The sequence below is a fragment of the Pelobates fuscus genome, chromosome 2, assembly GCF_036172605.1.
Source record: "Pelobates fuscus isolate aPelFus1 chromosome 2, aPelFus1.pri, whole genome shotgun sequence".
NCBI classification, from domain to species: Eukaryota; Metazoa; Chordata; class Amphibia; order Anura; family Pelobatidae; genus Pelobates; species Pelobates fuscus.
Window position 1 is genome coordinate 318,265,694 of NC_086318.1, and position 14,647 is coordinate 318,280,340.

General features: G+C 37.1%; 1 protein-coding gene across 1 annotated transcript in view; it reads right to left on the reverse strand.

The window, feature by feature from the left end:
• Positions 1–7,588: 7,588 nt before the first annotated feature.
• Positions 7,589–14,647, reverse strand: part of NR2E1 (nuclear receptor subfamily 2 group E member 1) — a 55,295-nt gene continuing 48,236 nt past the window's right edge. The window contains exons 5-9 of the mRNA XM_063441301.1: positions 14,444–14,590; positions 12,469–12,565; positions 11,961–12,110; positions 10,190–10,295; positions 7,589–8,251 (exon numbers count right to left, since the gene is read on the reverse strand). Of these exons, the coding sequence (XP_063297371.1) occupies positions 8,089–8,251; positions 10,190–10,295; positions 11,961–12,110; positions 12,469–12,565; positions 14,444–14,590 (663 nt within the window). The 3' untranslated portion in view covers positions 7,589–8,088. The remainder of the gene's footprint in view (positions 8,252–10,189; positions 10,296–11,960; positions 12,111–12,468; positions 12,566–14,443; positions 14,591–14,647) is intronic.

Sequence of the window (14,647 nt, forward strand, 5' to 3'; positions counted from 1 at the left end):
GTCTTGATAAACTTGGGATTTCATTTTTCCTTCGATGATGGCAATCCGTCCAGGCCCTGACGCAGCAAAGCAGCCCCAAACCATGATGCCCCCACCACCATACTTCACAGTTGGGATGAGGTTTTGATGTTGGTGTGCTGTGCCTCTTTTTCACCACACATAGTGTTGTGTGTTTCTTCCAAACAACTCAACTTTGGTTTCATCTGTCCACAGAATATTTTGCCAGTACTGCTGTGGAACATCCAGGTGCTCTTGTGCAAACTGTAAACGTGCAGCAATGTTTTGTTTGGACAGCAGTGGTTTCCTCTGTGGAATCCTCCCATGAAATCCATTCTTGTTTCGAGTTTTACGTATTGTAGATTCGCTAACAGGGATGTTAGCATTTGCCAGTGACTTTTGTAAGTCTTTAGCTGACACTCTAGGATTCTTCTTCACCTCATTGAGCAGTCTACGCTGTGCTCTTGCAGTCATCTTTACAGGACGGCCAGTCCTAGGGAGAGTAGCAGCAGTGCTGAACTTTCTCAATTTATAGACAATTTGTCTTACCGTGGACTGATGAACAGCAAGGCTTTTGGAGATACTTTTATAACCCTTTCCAGCTTTATGCAAGTCAACAATTCTTATTCGTAGGTCTTCTGAGAGCTCTTTTGTGCGAGGCATCATTCACATCAGGCAATGTTTCTTGTGAAAAGCAAACCCAGAACTGGTGTGTGTTTTTTATAGGGCAGCTGTAACCAACACCTCCAATCTCATCTCATTGATTGGACTCCAGTTGGCTGACATCTCACTCCAATTAGCTCTTGGAGATGTCATTAGTCTAGGGGTTCACATACTTTTTCCACCTGCACTGTGAATGTTTACATGGTGTGTTCAATAAAAACATGGCAACATTTCATTCTTTGTGTGTTATTAGTTTAAGCAGACTGTGATTGTCTATTGTTGTGACTTAGATGATGATCAGATCACATTTTATGACCAATTTGTGCAGAAATCCATATCATCCCAAAGGGTTTACATACTTTTTCTTGCAACTGTACATTGTAGCAGAGGCTGAAAAAGTTAATTCAATTCGTCCATCAAGTAAACTACTCCTTGACACCAGAATGTCAGACGGATCTCTCCTTGGATCAAGAAGCTGTTAACTCAAGGTTTTTCAATAATTCATAGAGTTGCTGTTTAAAAATCTGTACAGACTCTGATAAAAAACCTTTGTATGCAGATATTCCCACACCTTTATTCTTACTTACTTTATGCAAAGAACACTTTACTCTACCTTAGACTGAAACCCCTTTCTTCTGTTCTAAATTGGTGAACTCGTGTCTGATGCATAATAATATTTTTGAATAGATTTCCAGACAATGGTCTGTATTGGCCCAGAATATATTTGTAGTATAATGTTATCATATCCCCTCTGAGGCACCATTTTTCTAAACTAAATATATTTAAATGTGTTAATATTCCATCATAACTAAAAATCTTTCCCCTTTATTCATTTTGAAGTCTTTCTGTGTACTTTTTCTTTCAGGTGTTTAAAATTGCTCAGCATATTAAAGGTGTGGTCCAGGGCTGGGCTTGACCTCCATGCGAGCTGGTCGAGTTTTATGTGAGCTCCTCGTACGACCACAATTGAAATGGGATAATTCACTACACACCCCTCTAAAAGTGAATTTTCCTTAAACCCCACTCACCCTGACCAAGCTGCTCCAACGTCGAGGCGCTGACCGTTACAATTTTGGATGTCTCGATGCCTTCAGCAGTGCGACCTGGGATGCAAACTGGATGGGAGAGGCGGCCGATCTCCTGGCCTGGTGCATCCTGAGCCCTAGCAACTACAAGCAGTGTCCTGTTTCCTGCCCATTTGGACTGATGGGGGTGAGACAATCAACATGGCGGAAGCCATGTGCTTACCTGACCGTGGCTATCAGCAGCCTGACGACATGTCAGAGCTGGACCACATCTTTGCTATCTTCTGGAGGAAATTGGAGCTCAAGATGCTACAGGTTGAAATACCAAAGTCGAGTGACCCCTTACCTACACCGGTGCAACCACGCCGCCACCACAGGCCGCTGGTTCACAAGGCAAGAAAGTCCAGAGAATGGCATCATGATGAGTGGCACCTCCCAACAGCATCCAATAAAATGTGTGCAGTTGCTCTGAACGCCTTGTTATACTCTAGCACTGTATGTTTTACTTTTGCTTGTCCTGCATCACAAGCGTGTATGTACCCATCTGCACAACAAAAATAAAGAATACCAAAAAAACTTTTTTTTAATTCAAGGTCTTACCATTGATTTATAAAAAAAAAATGGCAAAATTGTATTTTCATCCAGAGAATTAATGCATTTTATATATGACAATACCATACTGTCTTTAGCAACTGCTGATTGATATTGGACATTTTTGCCTCGTTTATTGTCTATAACAATTCCAACATCTCATGTGTTGTTATCCCTAATTTACTACTATCGAGGGTCTAAATATAAGAAGTTTCTGCATTCTTCACCTAAAGTGATAACTGTCAAATCTTTCTAAATCCTTCTGCAGGAAAGTAATATCCTGTTCACATTGTATCTAATACCTAGTTTTGTGTCATTTGCAAACACTGACACCTAACTTTCAATGCCTATTTCAATATAACTTTAAATAGGTTGTGTAGAAGTAGTACCAGAACAGACCCTTAGGGACACCACTTACCACTCTTGTTCAGCTTGAAATATTATTGACAACTCTGTTCTCTATCGTTAAGCCAATGTTTTTTCCAAGAGCAAGAATCTTCATCTAGACCAATTTCTTTTAATTTGAACACCAGCCTATTATGGGGAACGGTATCAAACAACTTTGCAAATTCCTCTGATCTCTACGTTTGCTTACTTCTTCATAGAATGCAATTATATCAGTTTAACATGATCTAAGATTCATAAACCCTTGATGACTCCTGCTAATGAGCTTATTCCTAACCCTTCAAATATTTCAATGGCCATGAAAGTTAAGCTCACGGGTCTATATTATCTAGGTAGAAACCTTTCTGTTTCCAATCCTCCAACAACCTTCCAGTAAGAAATGAAGATTAAAAACAGAGATTCACTTATTTTCACACTAAGCTCTGTAAGTACTTGAGGGTGAATAACATTTAGCCCTTGAGCTTTTTTATACATGAACTTCCTTTAGTTGCTACAGCAGCTTGCCTTGAGTCATCAAGTCAAAATATTTCTTCTAGGTTTCCTTCTTGATATATACTGAAGAAAAAGTATTATTGTAAATAACAGAATGCTACTATAATTCATTTGCCAACACACCCATTTCTGATTTTAGTGAACCTACACTTCATTTTTGTTTTTCAAATTTATGTACTTAAAGGAACACTATAGGGCCAGGAACACACACATGTATTCTTCTTGACCCTATAGTGCTAAACCCACCATTTAGGTGGCTTCCCCCACCCCACCCCAGCGCCCTTAAAAGGTAATACAACTTACCTTATTTCCAGCACAGGTCCGCCGGCGCTGGCCCCACTCCCAATCCTTGGTGACATAATCAGAATTGCCGATTTTTGGGAAAGCATTGGATTAGCTAAAATCGGCAAGGAAGCGGGATGGGGACGGGGCCAAACACCATTTTGGCCAATCAGCACTTCTTCATAGAGATGCATTGAATCAATGTATCTCTATGAGGAAAATTAAGTGTCCCCATGCAGTGCGTGGAGATGCTGAACGTCAGTGCTGCCTACTGTGCAGCACTGAGCCAGGAAGCACCTCCAGTGGTCATCAGAGGAGTGGCCACTTGGAGATGTTCCTAGGGGCAATGTAAACACTGCCTTTTCTCTAAACTCCATCAGCCCCTATGTTAATACGGCCCTGGAAAAGGGAGACTAGGGGGAATACATGCAGAGAGACACAAGGTGGAAATATGTAGCGAGAGAATGAGGCCCTATGCTTGTACAGGCCACAAACTCAAGTAAGCCTTTTTTACTTCAAGATGGCATCCCACACTAACTCTAGCACTAAAGCAGAATTCCTTGCTCTAGTCCTATAATTAACCCAAGCTTTCCCCGCCCCCCGCTTCCCTTCAGTAGTCGCCAAGTACCATAAGCACTGCACCGGACACCATAAGCACTGTTGACCCTCTTAGCTGCTGCAGCTTGGCTGGGTTCTCGCTATCCCTTCCCACCCTGGGCCGACACCTGGATCCAGCTTCCAGTGGAAAGACCTCTCCTCCAAGAGAGTATAGAAGGTATAACAGTGATTATAGCAGTATAGCTGTTCCCCCAAACATGAGCCAAGGCTTAATGCTGGGAGTAGTCTATTTATTCCAGCCAAATGGCTCACATATATACAAAATCTGAGCACAGTGACACGCCCAAAACACACCCATAAACACACCCACAACATTCCCAAAAAATACAGTGTCACTGTGACTCAGCATAAAATATGAAATATAAAAATACATAAAAACACATATTTCCCAACATAGGAACCCCCACAGTCTATACATCCCTCGGATAGCCTGGATCTGAGCGCCCAAGTTGACAAAATAGCGCACAGATCCATGCAGTGTAGGGGAAACGCCACTGTGTGGAAGTTCTGACCGGCCGCACACATGGTCCTATGCCCAAAACAGTTCAATGCGAAAGAAATATCGAATGCACATTCTAGCTTATATGTAGCGTTTGTTTGTATGGTTCATACGAACAAACCTACAGAATGGCGCTCTCCTGACATGGATGGGGAAGAAGCAGGCGTTCGTCAAAGTTCAACGGTGTTCCGGAGTAAACCTGTCCAATTTTAGTTCCATGCGATCGACGCCCAAACACCGCTGCCTGCATTCTCGCGAACAAGATGGCCGCCAATACAGTTCCCACACGTTTGTGCATACAAACGACGCCCACCCAGCTGCATAATTAGAGCCCACACTGATTGAAGTGTCAGGAGAGGCTAACAAGGGTCAATAAGCTCAGAGGTGGTCTGCAGTTCATGGGTTGGTTCGGTTCCCGAACAGTCCAAGGGAATCCCACGAACCAAGTCTTTTATAAGCCTTTCAGCATGGCCCGTAGACCTGAGGCAGGAGGCTGGCAAGCAGGCTCCTCTAGGAGCCTGTGGCAAGGTCATGTTCTCAACGTAAATATATATATATATATATATATATATATATCATAATAGTGAAGTATGTATTAGGGGAAACTAAAGCTGTCTCTGGATTCTGCAGATATTCATAAACCACTTAGTCTGGCTCTTGTTTTCCAATAATGCACAGTTAACCATTAGGTTTAATTTTGTCTGTCTCATTATATTGAATTTTGTGGCAAACAGCTTAGAGTGACAGAAAGTAAGAATGTTTTGCTGAATGTAGAAAGGGTTACAAAATTTGAAAAGCACCATAATATGCTAAAGGAGGGAGTGTAGAGTAGGAGCAAAGAATAGTTTACTACAAGACTTTTATGGCAGATAATGCAAAGCAAAACTGAAACCTAAAGTCAAGAAGAAAAAGGATAGAGCTGTAAGATTATTTATGGAATAAATACCAGAAAAACACACATACATAGTTACATAGTAACATAGCTGAAAAGAGAATTGCGTCCATCAAGTTCAGCCTTCCTCACATATGTTTTTGTTGTTGATCCAAAAGAAGGCAAAAAACCCAGTCTAAAGCGCTTCCAATTTTGCAGCAAACTAGGAAAAAATTAATTCTTGACCCCAAAATAGCAGTAAGATGTCTCCTTGGATCAAGCAGCTATTACCCCACTAATTAGAAATTATATCACTGTATGTTTTTGCAGGTATATATCCAATTGCTGTTTAAACATCTGTATGATAAAAACGCCTCTTTGGGCAATGATGAATATAAACTTATTGTAGCCCCTGGATTACTGAAAAATGCAGATTTTCCTGGGTAATAAAAAAAATAAAAATAGACTTGTTTCAACGTCCAGATATATTTTTTATTTTACCTTCTGCCAGTACTTTATATTATACCATTTTATACAAACTAGGCTTAAAGTGAAATTGTCACATGTCTAGAATTTACACTAGTGAATGTAGCTGCATCATTTTATTTTAAATTTATATTTAAGATTTAGCATATTGCATAATACTCCTGTTCAGACAAGAAACAACTAGAGCAAACATTAGAGATGAACGGGAGAAATAGAAACCTTGTTTGATTTCCCCTATTCTCTGTAGGCGTTCTCTATGTTGATTGTCGAATGAAAAGTGATGCAGGGATAAAGAACAATGGTAAAAATCAATCCTGTGAAGCTACAGCTCCACTTTAAATTTAAGGATTTATGTTTTTTTTTAATCTCTATTAGTTTTGTGGAAAGACTTTCCTTCAAGCAAGTGTCCACATGGGCTCTTGACAACTCTACATTTTCGTTATTCCTAACTCTTCAAAAGATCAGTCAACACCATAAAGTAACGCGCCTATTGCCACTTTGTTGCATCCATTAGGTCAGACTACACATAAACAAGATATAGTAATGTAAATCATTCTGTTAGTTTTTTCTGATTCTGAGTGTGTGTGTGTGTGCATGCGTGCGTTCGTGCGTTCGTGCGTTCGTTTGTTCATGCGTGCGTGCAGATATATAATAAATAAATAATACATATGGCAAAAGAACTTTGTAATACATTTTCTGTAAATTTATGAAGTTCTGAATAGTACATTATTAACAAAAATCAAATTCAATATATTTTATTCTTTGTAAAGAAATTGAATATGAATACAACTTTAATTCACAAATTAGTTGACACTTTGTACAAGAAAAAATTTACGTATCTAAGATAGTCGAAGTGCTGATTTTTCTTAGTGCTAGAACCTAAAACACACCAAATCGTAGGATGTAAAGTAGCTACTTTGAGCTGTAACTAAATGTCCCATCTTCCTAAATTGTTGTGGGCTGATGTCAGTAAGTGTTTGTTACTCTGTGATCATTTTACAGAACCAGAGATGTTGATTCGTAAAGTCATTGACATAGGACGTAAAATCATTACTAGTTTTGCTGGTTGAATTGTGCTATCTTTTATACTAAACAGGAGGGTTCAAGTTGAAGTTTTTTTCCACTCTCCATGTTTTGGCTTCATTTTCGCAAGTCTGTGGTTATCATACCACAGTCTTCTGTTTAGTGAATAATCTCCATACATTTCTCTCTGTTTTATGACCAAATATTTGCATGCAGTTGCCTTTGGTTTGTGTATTCAGACAATTCATTTTGTTCTCCACTTTGTTTTCCGGTATTTTATCTTTTTAAGGCTCTTCAGACTTCTGATCAAAAGTGAAAATTAAATGTAGTCCAAATTTTCTTTCTTTTTTCACGTAAATAAATGTATATTGTCTCAATTTTTATATATACATTTTAAGGATAAGCATTTGACCCCTTTGATAATTCCAGTAAAACATGATCTTTTTGTTTTTTCTCGTTCTGATAAATCTGAATATAAATGTCTGCTTCATGAGGACTTTTTGATATTTCCACCAGAACATTATCATGGAGACGCCGAACGCTTCCCGTAGAGATGCATTGATTCAATGCATCTCTATGAGGCGATCCTGATTGACGCAGTGCGGAATTTTGCTCTGCATGCACAATAGCCCCCCAATGCTTTCCTACAGGAAAGCATTTGATTGGCTGAGATCATCAAGATCATCAGGCCATAGAGGCGGGACCAGGCAAAGCCAGCCGCGGTGAGACCGGCACAACGTGGGGAAAAAAGGTGAGTAAACTCACCTTCTCGCCGCAGAGCAATGGGGGCCGGTGGCCTAAACAGCCACACCAACACTATAGTGCCAGGAATAGATTTCTGACACTATAGTGATCCTTTATGTGTTTTTATATTTATGTACACTATGTGACATCTTTTAACAGCACTTTTGAAAATAGAAGCAGACAGCGCATATAAATTACACTTCAATTTTGAGATGAAATGTCTTTTGAAACCAAGTTCTTTTGTGCTCTAGAATGTAACTGGATAGCATATTCATCAATATGATGTTTTTTTAACAAGAGATTATTGTCCAGAATCTTGGTCTCTTTTATTTATTTTTTTGCTGACTGGTCTCCCACTGAACAGTCCTTTCCAATGGGCCAATACCCATGGGTTAGATGTCACTGGATTTATACATGTCAGACAGAAGCCGTGTGATGGGAACATTTCCAATAGTTTTTTTGAAAAATACTTCTTCTATGGTAGATGGGCTTATGGAACGTAAAGCTGGCAGAAGCAATAAAAGTTTTCCAAAACGGCAGGGCTGTGTAGGGTATCTGTTAAGTATAAAAAGAAAAGAACACAATAATTTAAATCATACAATATAATATATAAGCAACATCGTATACAGATTATTTCAAATCACATTGTTTTTATTCACATTACAGAGGAATAATTTGAAGCACTTTTACAACTTGAATGTGCCTTGACTACATATACTACTCAGTGTGGACTGCAATGTGTTTTCTTTTTTTCATTCTTCATGTAGCCATGACTGTGCACACATTCATAATATTGTATATACAGTGCATTATGGATTAAAGACCGCAAAGGTAAAATAACGACAGTAAAGTCACAGTCCTTCTACAATAGGACCAAAAGGTAAGAGCCTTTTTTGTTTTATACTGTGAGCACCAAATAATTTGACTACTGAGCCCCTACATTGTGAATCCCATGGATTGTACTTTGATTCTATTGTGGGGACCACAAACTCCTCTATCATGGAGTTGGGTGCTGGTAATTCAAGACCAGTTATTACCTAGGTGCCCCCCAATCTATTGGATGCTCTGTAACAACTGAAAAAAATGTTGTACTGGACTGCTGGAACACATTTTCCCAGAACTAGACTGCATATAATAAGAAAACATAACTTTTACTAGTCATTTAAAATGAGCAATCATAAATTGTAAAAGCAAATAGGAGTAAATATCCAGAAAAGGCAGTTAGAAATTGGAAAGATATTGGGCAATAATATGTTTTATGCTTAAAGTATCAGCTTGTAGCTAACAAAAATCCCAAATGCCCCCAGTTTTGATGTGTGAAAAAAGAGTTACAAGAAAAATCACAATATTAGGGATAAATAGAAAAAGAGCGAATTTAGTAGATAAATAGTGGTCTTGGATCACCAGCACACCAGCATGATCTCTGTGAAATATCTATCTACCTGTCTGTCTATCTATCTATCTATATAAATATTGACCAGAGCACCAAGTATTTATTTTGTTAAAGTTGGAGTGCAGGAGCTTTGGATCTATCTATCTATCTATCTATCTATCTCTCTATCTATATATATATATGTTACATATATAAATACATTTATATTATATATATTAGTAATTGTTAGCTAGAACATATGGAGTGGCACCAAATTCTGTACAATTCTATAATTATATATAAATCTGGATTTATATTATATTATATATATATATATATATATATGTATATATATATATATATATATATATATATATATATATATATATATAATATTGTCCAATGCTTGCACTCACAGTAAAATAATATGTATAGCCCGGTGCTTGTCAGCAAAAATAATAAATATAGAGATATGAAAAGCACTCCAAGGACTTCATATAGAGGGTGAAAAAATAAACTTAGCTTTATTCAGCAACTGCCACGAGTGATCAACGTTTCAGTCCCATGTCAGGACTTTCGTCAGTCCTGACATGGGACTGAAACGTTGATCACTCGTGGCAGTTGCTGAATAAAGCTAAGTTTCTTTTTTCACCGTCTATATGAAGTCCTTGGAGTGCTTTTCATATCTCTATATTTATTATATATATATATATCCTGAGGAAGACCCTGTAGGGTCGAAACTTCGATCTGATGATGTAACTTTTTTTGAATAAATACCTACTGATTATTTATAAAGACCTGAGAGTGCATCTCTTATTGCTACATATATATATATATATATATATATATATGATATATTTGACAAGTCACATCATATCCCAAGGCAGTAATAATGCACAGCTGGGTTGCTGAGTACTGTATTGTGCTTAGTAATGATTTCTTCTTCCCATGGCTACAAGGAAAACCTTTTAAATGCTTTGTTGTTTTTTTTTTGTTTTTTTTAAAGACTTCTTATATTACAACAGTATATTATTAGCCAGTTGTCATAGTCATTACTCTTATTGTGTTGTGACATCAATACTATGTCTAGTCGCGGCTTTCATAGTGACAGTCATAATCACCTGGTATGTATATAGCTGTTTAGAGTGAGCTGAGCCTCGTCTTGTAAAGCTGCTATTGCAGTGGAATTCTGGATAGTCCTCAATTCAGAACCACTATGTGTAGGAACTGGAAGGGAGAATGAATTCACTGTTAGTCATTTAATGTCTTAATGGCTTGTTAAAACATTGGAAACAAAAAATACAATACAGGAAGTTATTAGCATAATACACTTTGTCACTGCCAACACAATTCTGTATTAACTTTCATTTCACTCCACAGCTGTAAAACATTACGCTGTGTAATAATGACACTAAATATAACAGCTAATATATGCTTTTGAGCGGCTGTTTTCATTATTTAAAGGGATGCTCTGAGCAAAAAAAAAAGCTTTAGCTTAATAAAGTGGGGTTTTTTCAGTATAGACCATGCCCCTGCAGTCTTAGTGCTCAATTCTCTGCCATTTAGGAGTTAAGCATAGCAGGGACATAGCAAGATCATGAGGTACCCACGACAAGTCCTTAAAGGAACACTGTAGGGTCAAAAACACAAACATGTATTCCTGACCCTATAGTGCTAAAAACACTATCTAGCCCCCCCCTTTTTTTAATTGCCCCCCTCCTCCCCCCAAATTACTATACTTACCAAAACAACTATATTAAGCTGTATTGCGCTGGTGACTTTAGTGTGCCTCTTATTTGTGAACCCCCCTCCCTTCCTCCAACAACCAATTTTATTCCCCTGACAGATTACAGGTCCTTAGCTGACGATTTAAAAAATAATAATATTAATAATAATAAATGTGTTTTTGGATCCTACTGCTGTATATGAGTAGGTTAGTATGTCAAAGTGTCTATTTGCTAAAAAAAAAAATGATCTGGTCAAGGAAGTTGACTTGGAAAAAAGAGATGAATTAGAGAATATTTCCAGTTTTTCTGTTTTGACAGAGATTTTGCTATTCTCTTGCAAATTACCACAATTCACGTTTTTACAGAAATTCCCTTTAAGTTCACTTTATCACCAATGCATCTTCCAAAGTAGCCATCCCAATTCAGTGTGCCTCCAGGGCAGCCTGTGCATTGAGTCCTGGTGATGAGCTGGTTTCTTGTCTCTTGTGTCACCAGACAACAAGAGAGACAGGGCTGGGTGAGGGTGGTTTGTATACTGTTTATGGTGTTGCTGGCTCTGGTGTTGTGTGTGAGTAGGCTGCTTGTAGTATTGTGTGTTTGTAGGGACACTGCTTGTGTTGTTGCATGTTTGTGGGGGTGTTACTTAGGGTATTGAGAGTTTGTGGGGAGGCTGCGTGTAGTGTTACATGTTTATAAGGATGCTGCTTGTGATGCTGCATGTCTGTGGGGAACACGTATGGGAGAACACTGCTTGTGGAAGAATTCTACAATTCTGGCTCATCTATTTTGGCCTTCATATATTATGCCAAGGTTATAAACAAAAAAAAAAAACTACTGTGTTGGGACGTCTAAGGAAATTGGAATATTATGCAAGATAAAAGAAATCATCTGATATTTTGTCTGTCTGTCTGTCTATCTTCCGAAATGTGAAAAAATGATTTTACTTTTTTTTTTTTTAAATAATTTTAATTAGCTAAGTTAAAGAGAATAAATAAATATGCTACAAATCCCTCTTTAAAATTAAATAGTTTCAATTAGTTTATAATTAATACATATACACAAACTATTGGTTATGTAGTTGACTAATCAACTTGTTGGCTAAAGCACTGGATCCAACTTTAATGATTTTATTGTTGTTAGACTATAACATGTGTTATATACGTACCAGCTTTAAAAGTGACAATGCATTTGAGACAGGCAAATTCTGTAGCGTCGAGCCGTAACTGACGAAACCTGGCCACCACTTCTTGTAAAGCCTGGATTTCTGAGATGATCTTATTCAACTTCTGCGAATCAGTGTTATCATTGTTCATTCCTAAAATCAAAACATACCCATTGCTTGGTTTTAATCTCTCTCAGATCTCCATACTTAACATCTATCAAACTGACAGCGCAAGATAAACTATTTCAGTGTCGATTTTATGTTTGGAAAGTTATTATGAAATACTCTTTTGGATGATAACAAACACAGTAATTTGCATTTCAATAACGATACAAGCAGTTATGAATACAACAAGACAACGCTATTTGCATTTAAATATAGATTTATAAATGACAGGTATAGTGTATTGTTCAGAAGAGATTTATTATTCTTCACATGTTGTTTTTGTTGCGAGTAATGTATTTTAATGTTAATTTTCTAGAACAAAGTCATTAAATTGAGCGGTCCTTACCAGAAACAGCCAGCAGTGTGTTAGCATCAACCGGGATGGCCCATTGTGAAATTCCCAGAACAAATAGCTCTCTCCATGCATCTTCCAGAAGCATCAGCTGCCAAATAATATACAAATGATTATAAGCACATCAGTCATACATGTTCTATTATTAAACTGTTCCTATGCTGGCTATTTAGAACTCTTTATAGCTGAATATTTTATTTCAATTACGTTTCATCAATGATATGATGAATAAAGGGGTTTGTATCGCATTGTGCTGTGGCTTACATTTAGAAGTGGTCTTCAGAAATAAATTGGTTTTAGAGCATAAAATTCCCTATGGATTGGTAGCAAGACAGACAACAAGGAAATCATTCATTAAATTCATTATTACATTACATTAACTTCACTGTTACTCCCCCCTCCCCCCCATTTGTTTTTGTTGTTTTACCATAATGTCTTTTTGTATGTGTTTGTGTAATTATTTATAAGTTGTATGCGTAGTTGCATTGCATTGATGATATTTTAACACAGTGACTTTTATAGTCTGTATAAATGCGGGAATATGTATTTTCCCAAATTTGCCCAATTTTATAATTAAAAAATGTGTTTTATGAAAAAAGTAGTAATACAATTATAAATACATAAATAAATGTAAATAAAAACATTATCATAGAAAGTGGTACACAACATTTTCTGCCATCTCATTGCAAAAATGTGAAAAGGTTTAATAAAAAGGACCCAGATAATGCACAGAAAAATCAGTATATATAAGTAAAGAAGAAATGAAACGGGAAGATATGCATACAGCAAAACAGAACAAATTTGCTATTTATTATTACAGAATACATATACTACTGTAAGTACTGCTGACTATTGAACTGGACCAACCGATAATGTCTTCTGAGAATTGACTACAAAACGCGTAATGACCCAACAAGAATTTGTGTACTGATATCAAGCACAACTAAAAATGAAGTGCAAGTGTAATCATTTTTTATAAATTGTACAAAAGGTTGAAAAAAGTGCAATTATTAAAATCTAGTGTGCAGAACCTCCACAAAACGCTCAAATATTGGCCTTGACATTCCGCACCCCATATGTATGCTAATTGTAATGTTTTGTGTATTTTTTTTAAAACTACATTGCATTTTATTTTTTAACATGGTTCATCTTAGTACACAAATTCTAATTGCGCCATTGACAATTTTTTTTGTGATCAAGATCAAAACACATTAGCTAGTCCTTTGCAGACATGATGAGAAAGGGGTAAGGACTGGGCCAGTAAATACTGGACCAATGTCAAACTGGACCAAAAGGCTGGTCTTTCTCAAAAACACAAAGATGAAATTCCTCAAAGACTCAATTTTATCAACTCTGGTGACCCAGTTTAATATGGATGTGATTCTGGATTGCTTTCAAAATGTAGGTAAGAGACCAAGGTAAATATTCTGGCATCGTATATTAGCCCTTGAATTGGAATTCATATTAAGGTAAGAGACTGCTCAATGTAAGAACCTGGAAAAATGATGGGGGGGCGGGGGAGGTGGGGGAAATAATGACCAGGTTTACTAAATAAAAGTTTTTTTTAAGAGTACTGTTTGCATTGTCCATGTTCCTAGTTCGGAAATATACATTACCTAAACCTAAATACACTGCACCATAAAGAACCCTCTTGACTGTAAGATCTCCATAAGGTATCTTTTATAAATGGCAAAACTCCAGTAGGAAATAATTTGGCTGTAGTATATTACATACAGACTAAGGTAGTTTATTTCCCCCTGGTTAAAATTTACCAGCAATAGGGTAAACAGTGTACAATGTTTCCGTAGATGTAGTCATATTTAGAGCATCTTAAAATATAGGATATTACAGAAATTAATCAATTATAATTTACGCTTTGGATGAGAAAAAAAAAATCAGTTCACTGATATTTAAAGAAACACACACACAATAAGTCTAGGTGCTTTCAAGGTTACAGTGTATTTCTTACCTGATCTGGGAGAGACAGAGTAGAGAAAGCAGGCACACTCTTTGCCCATTTAATGCTCATGAAAAGAAGCCTGGCAGCCGATTCACACACCGATTCAGTAGCTACCTCATATAGATAAATAGGTGCTCCATTCACTTCATGTGGATACTAAAACGCAGAGGAAAAATATTTGACTACTTTTAGAAAAACTGAGAATTAGAAATG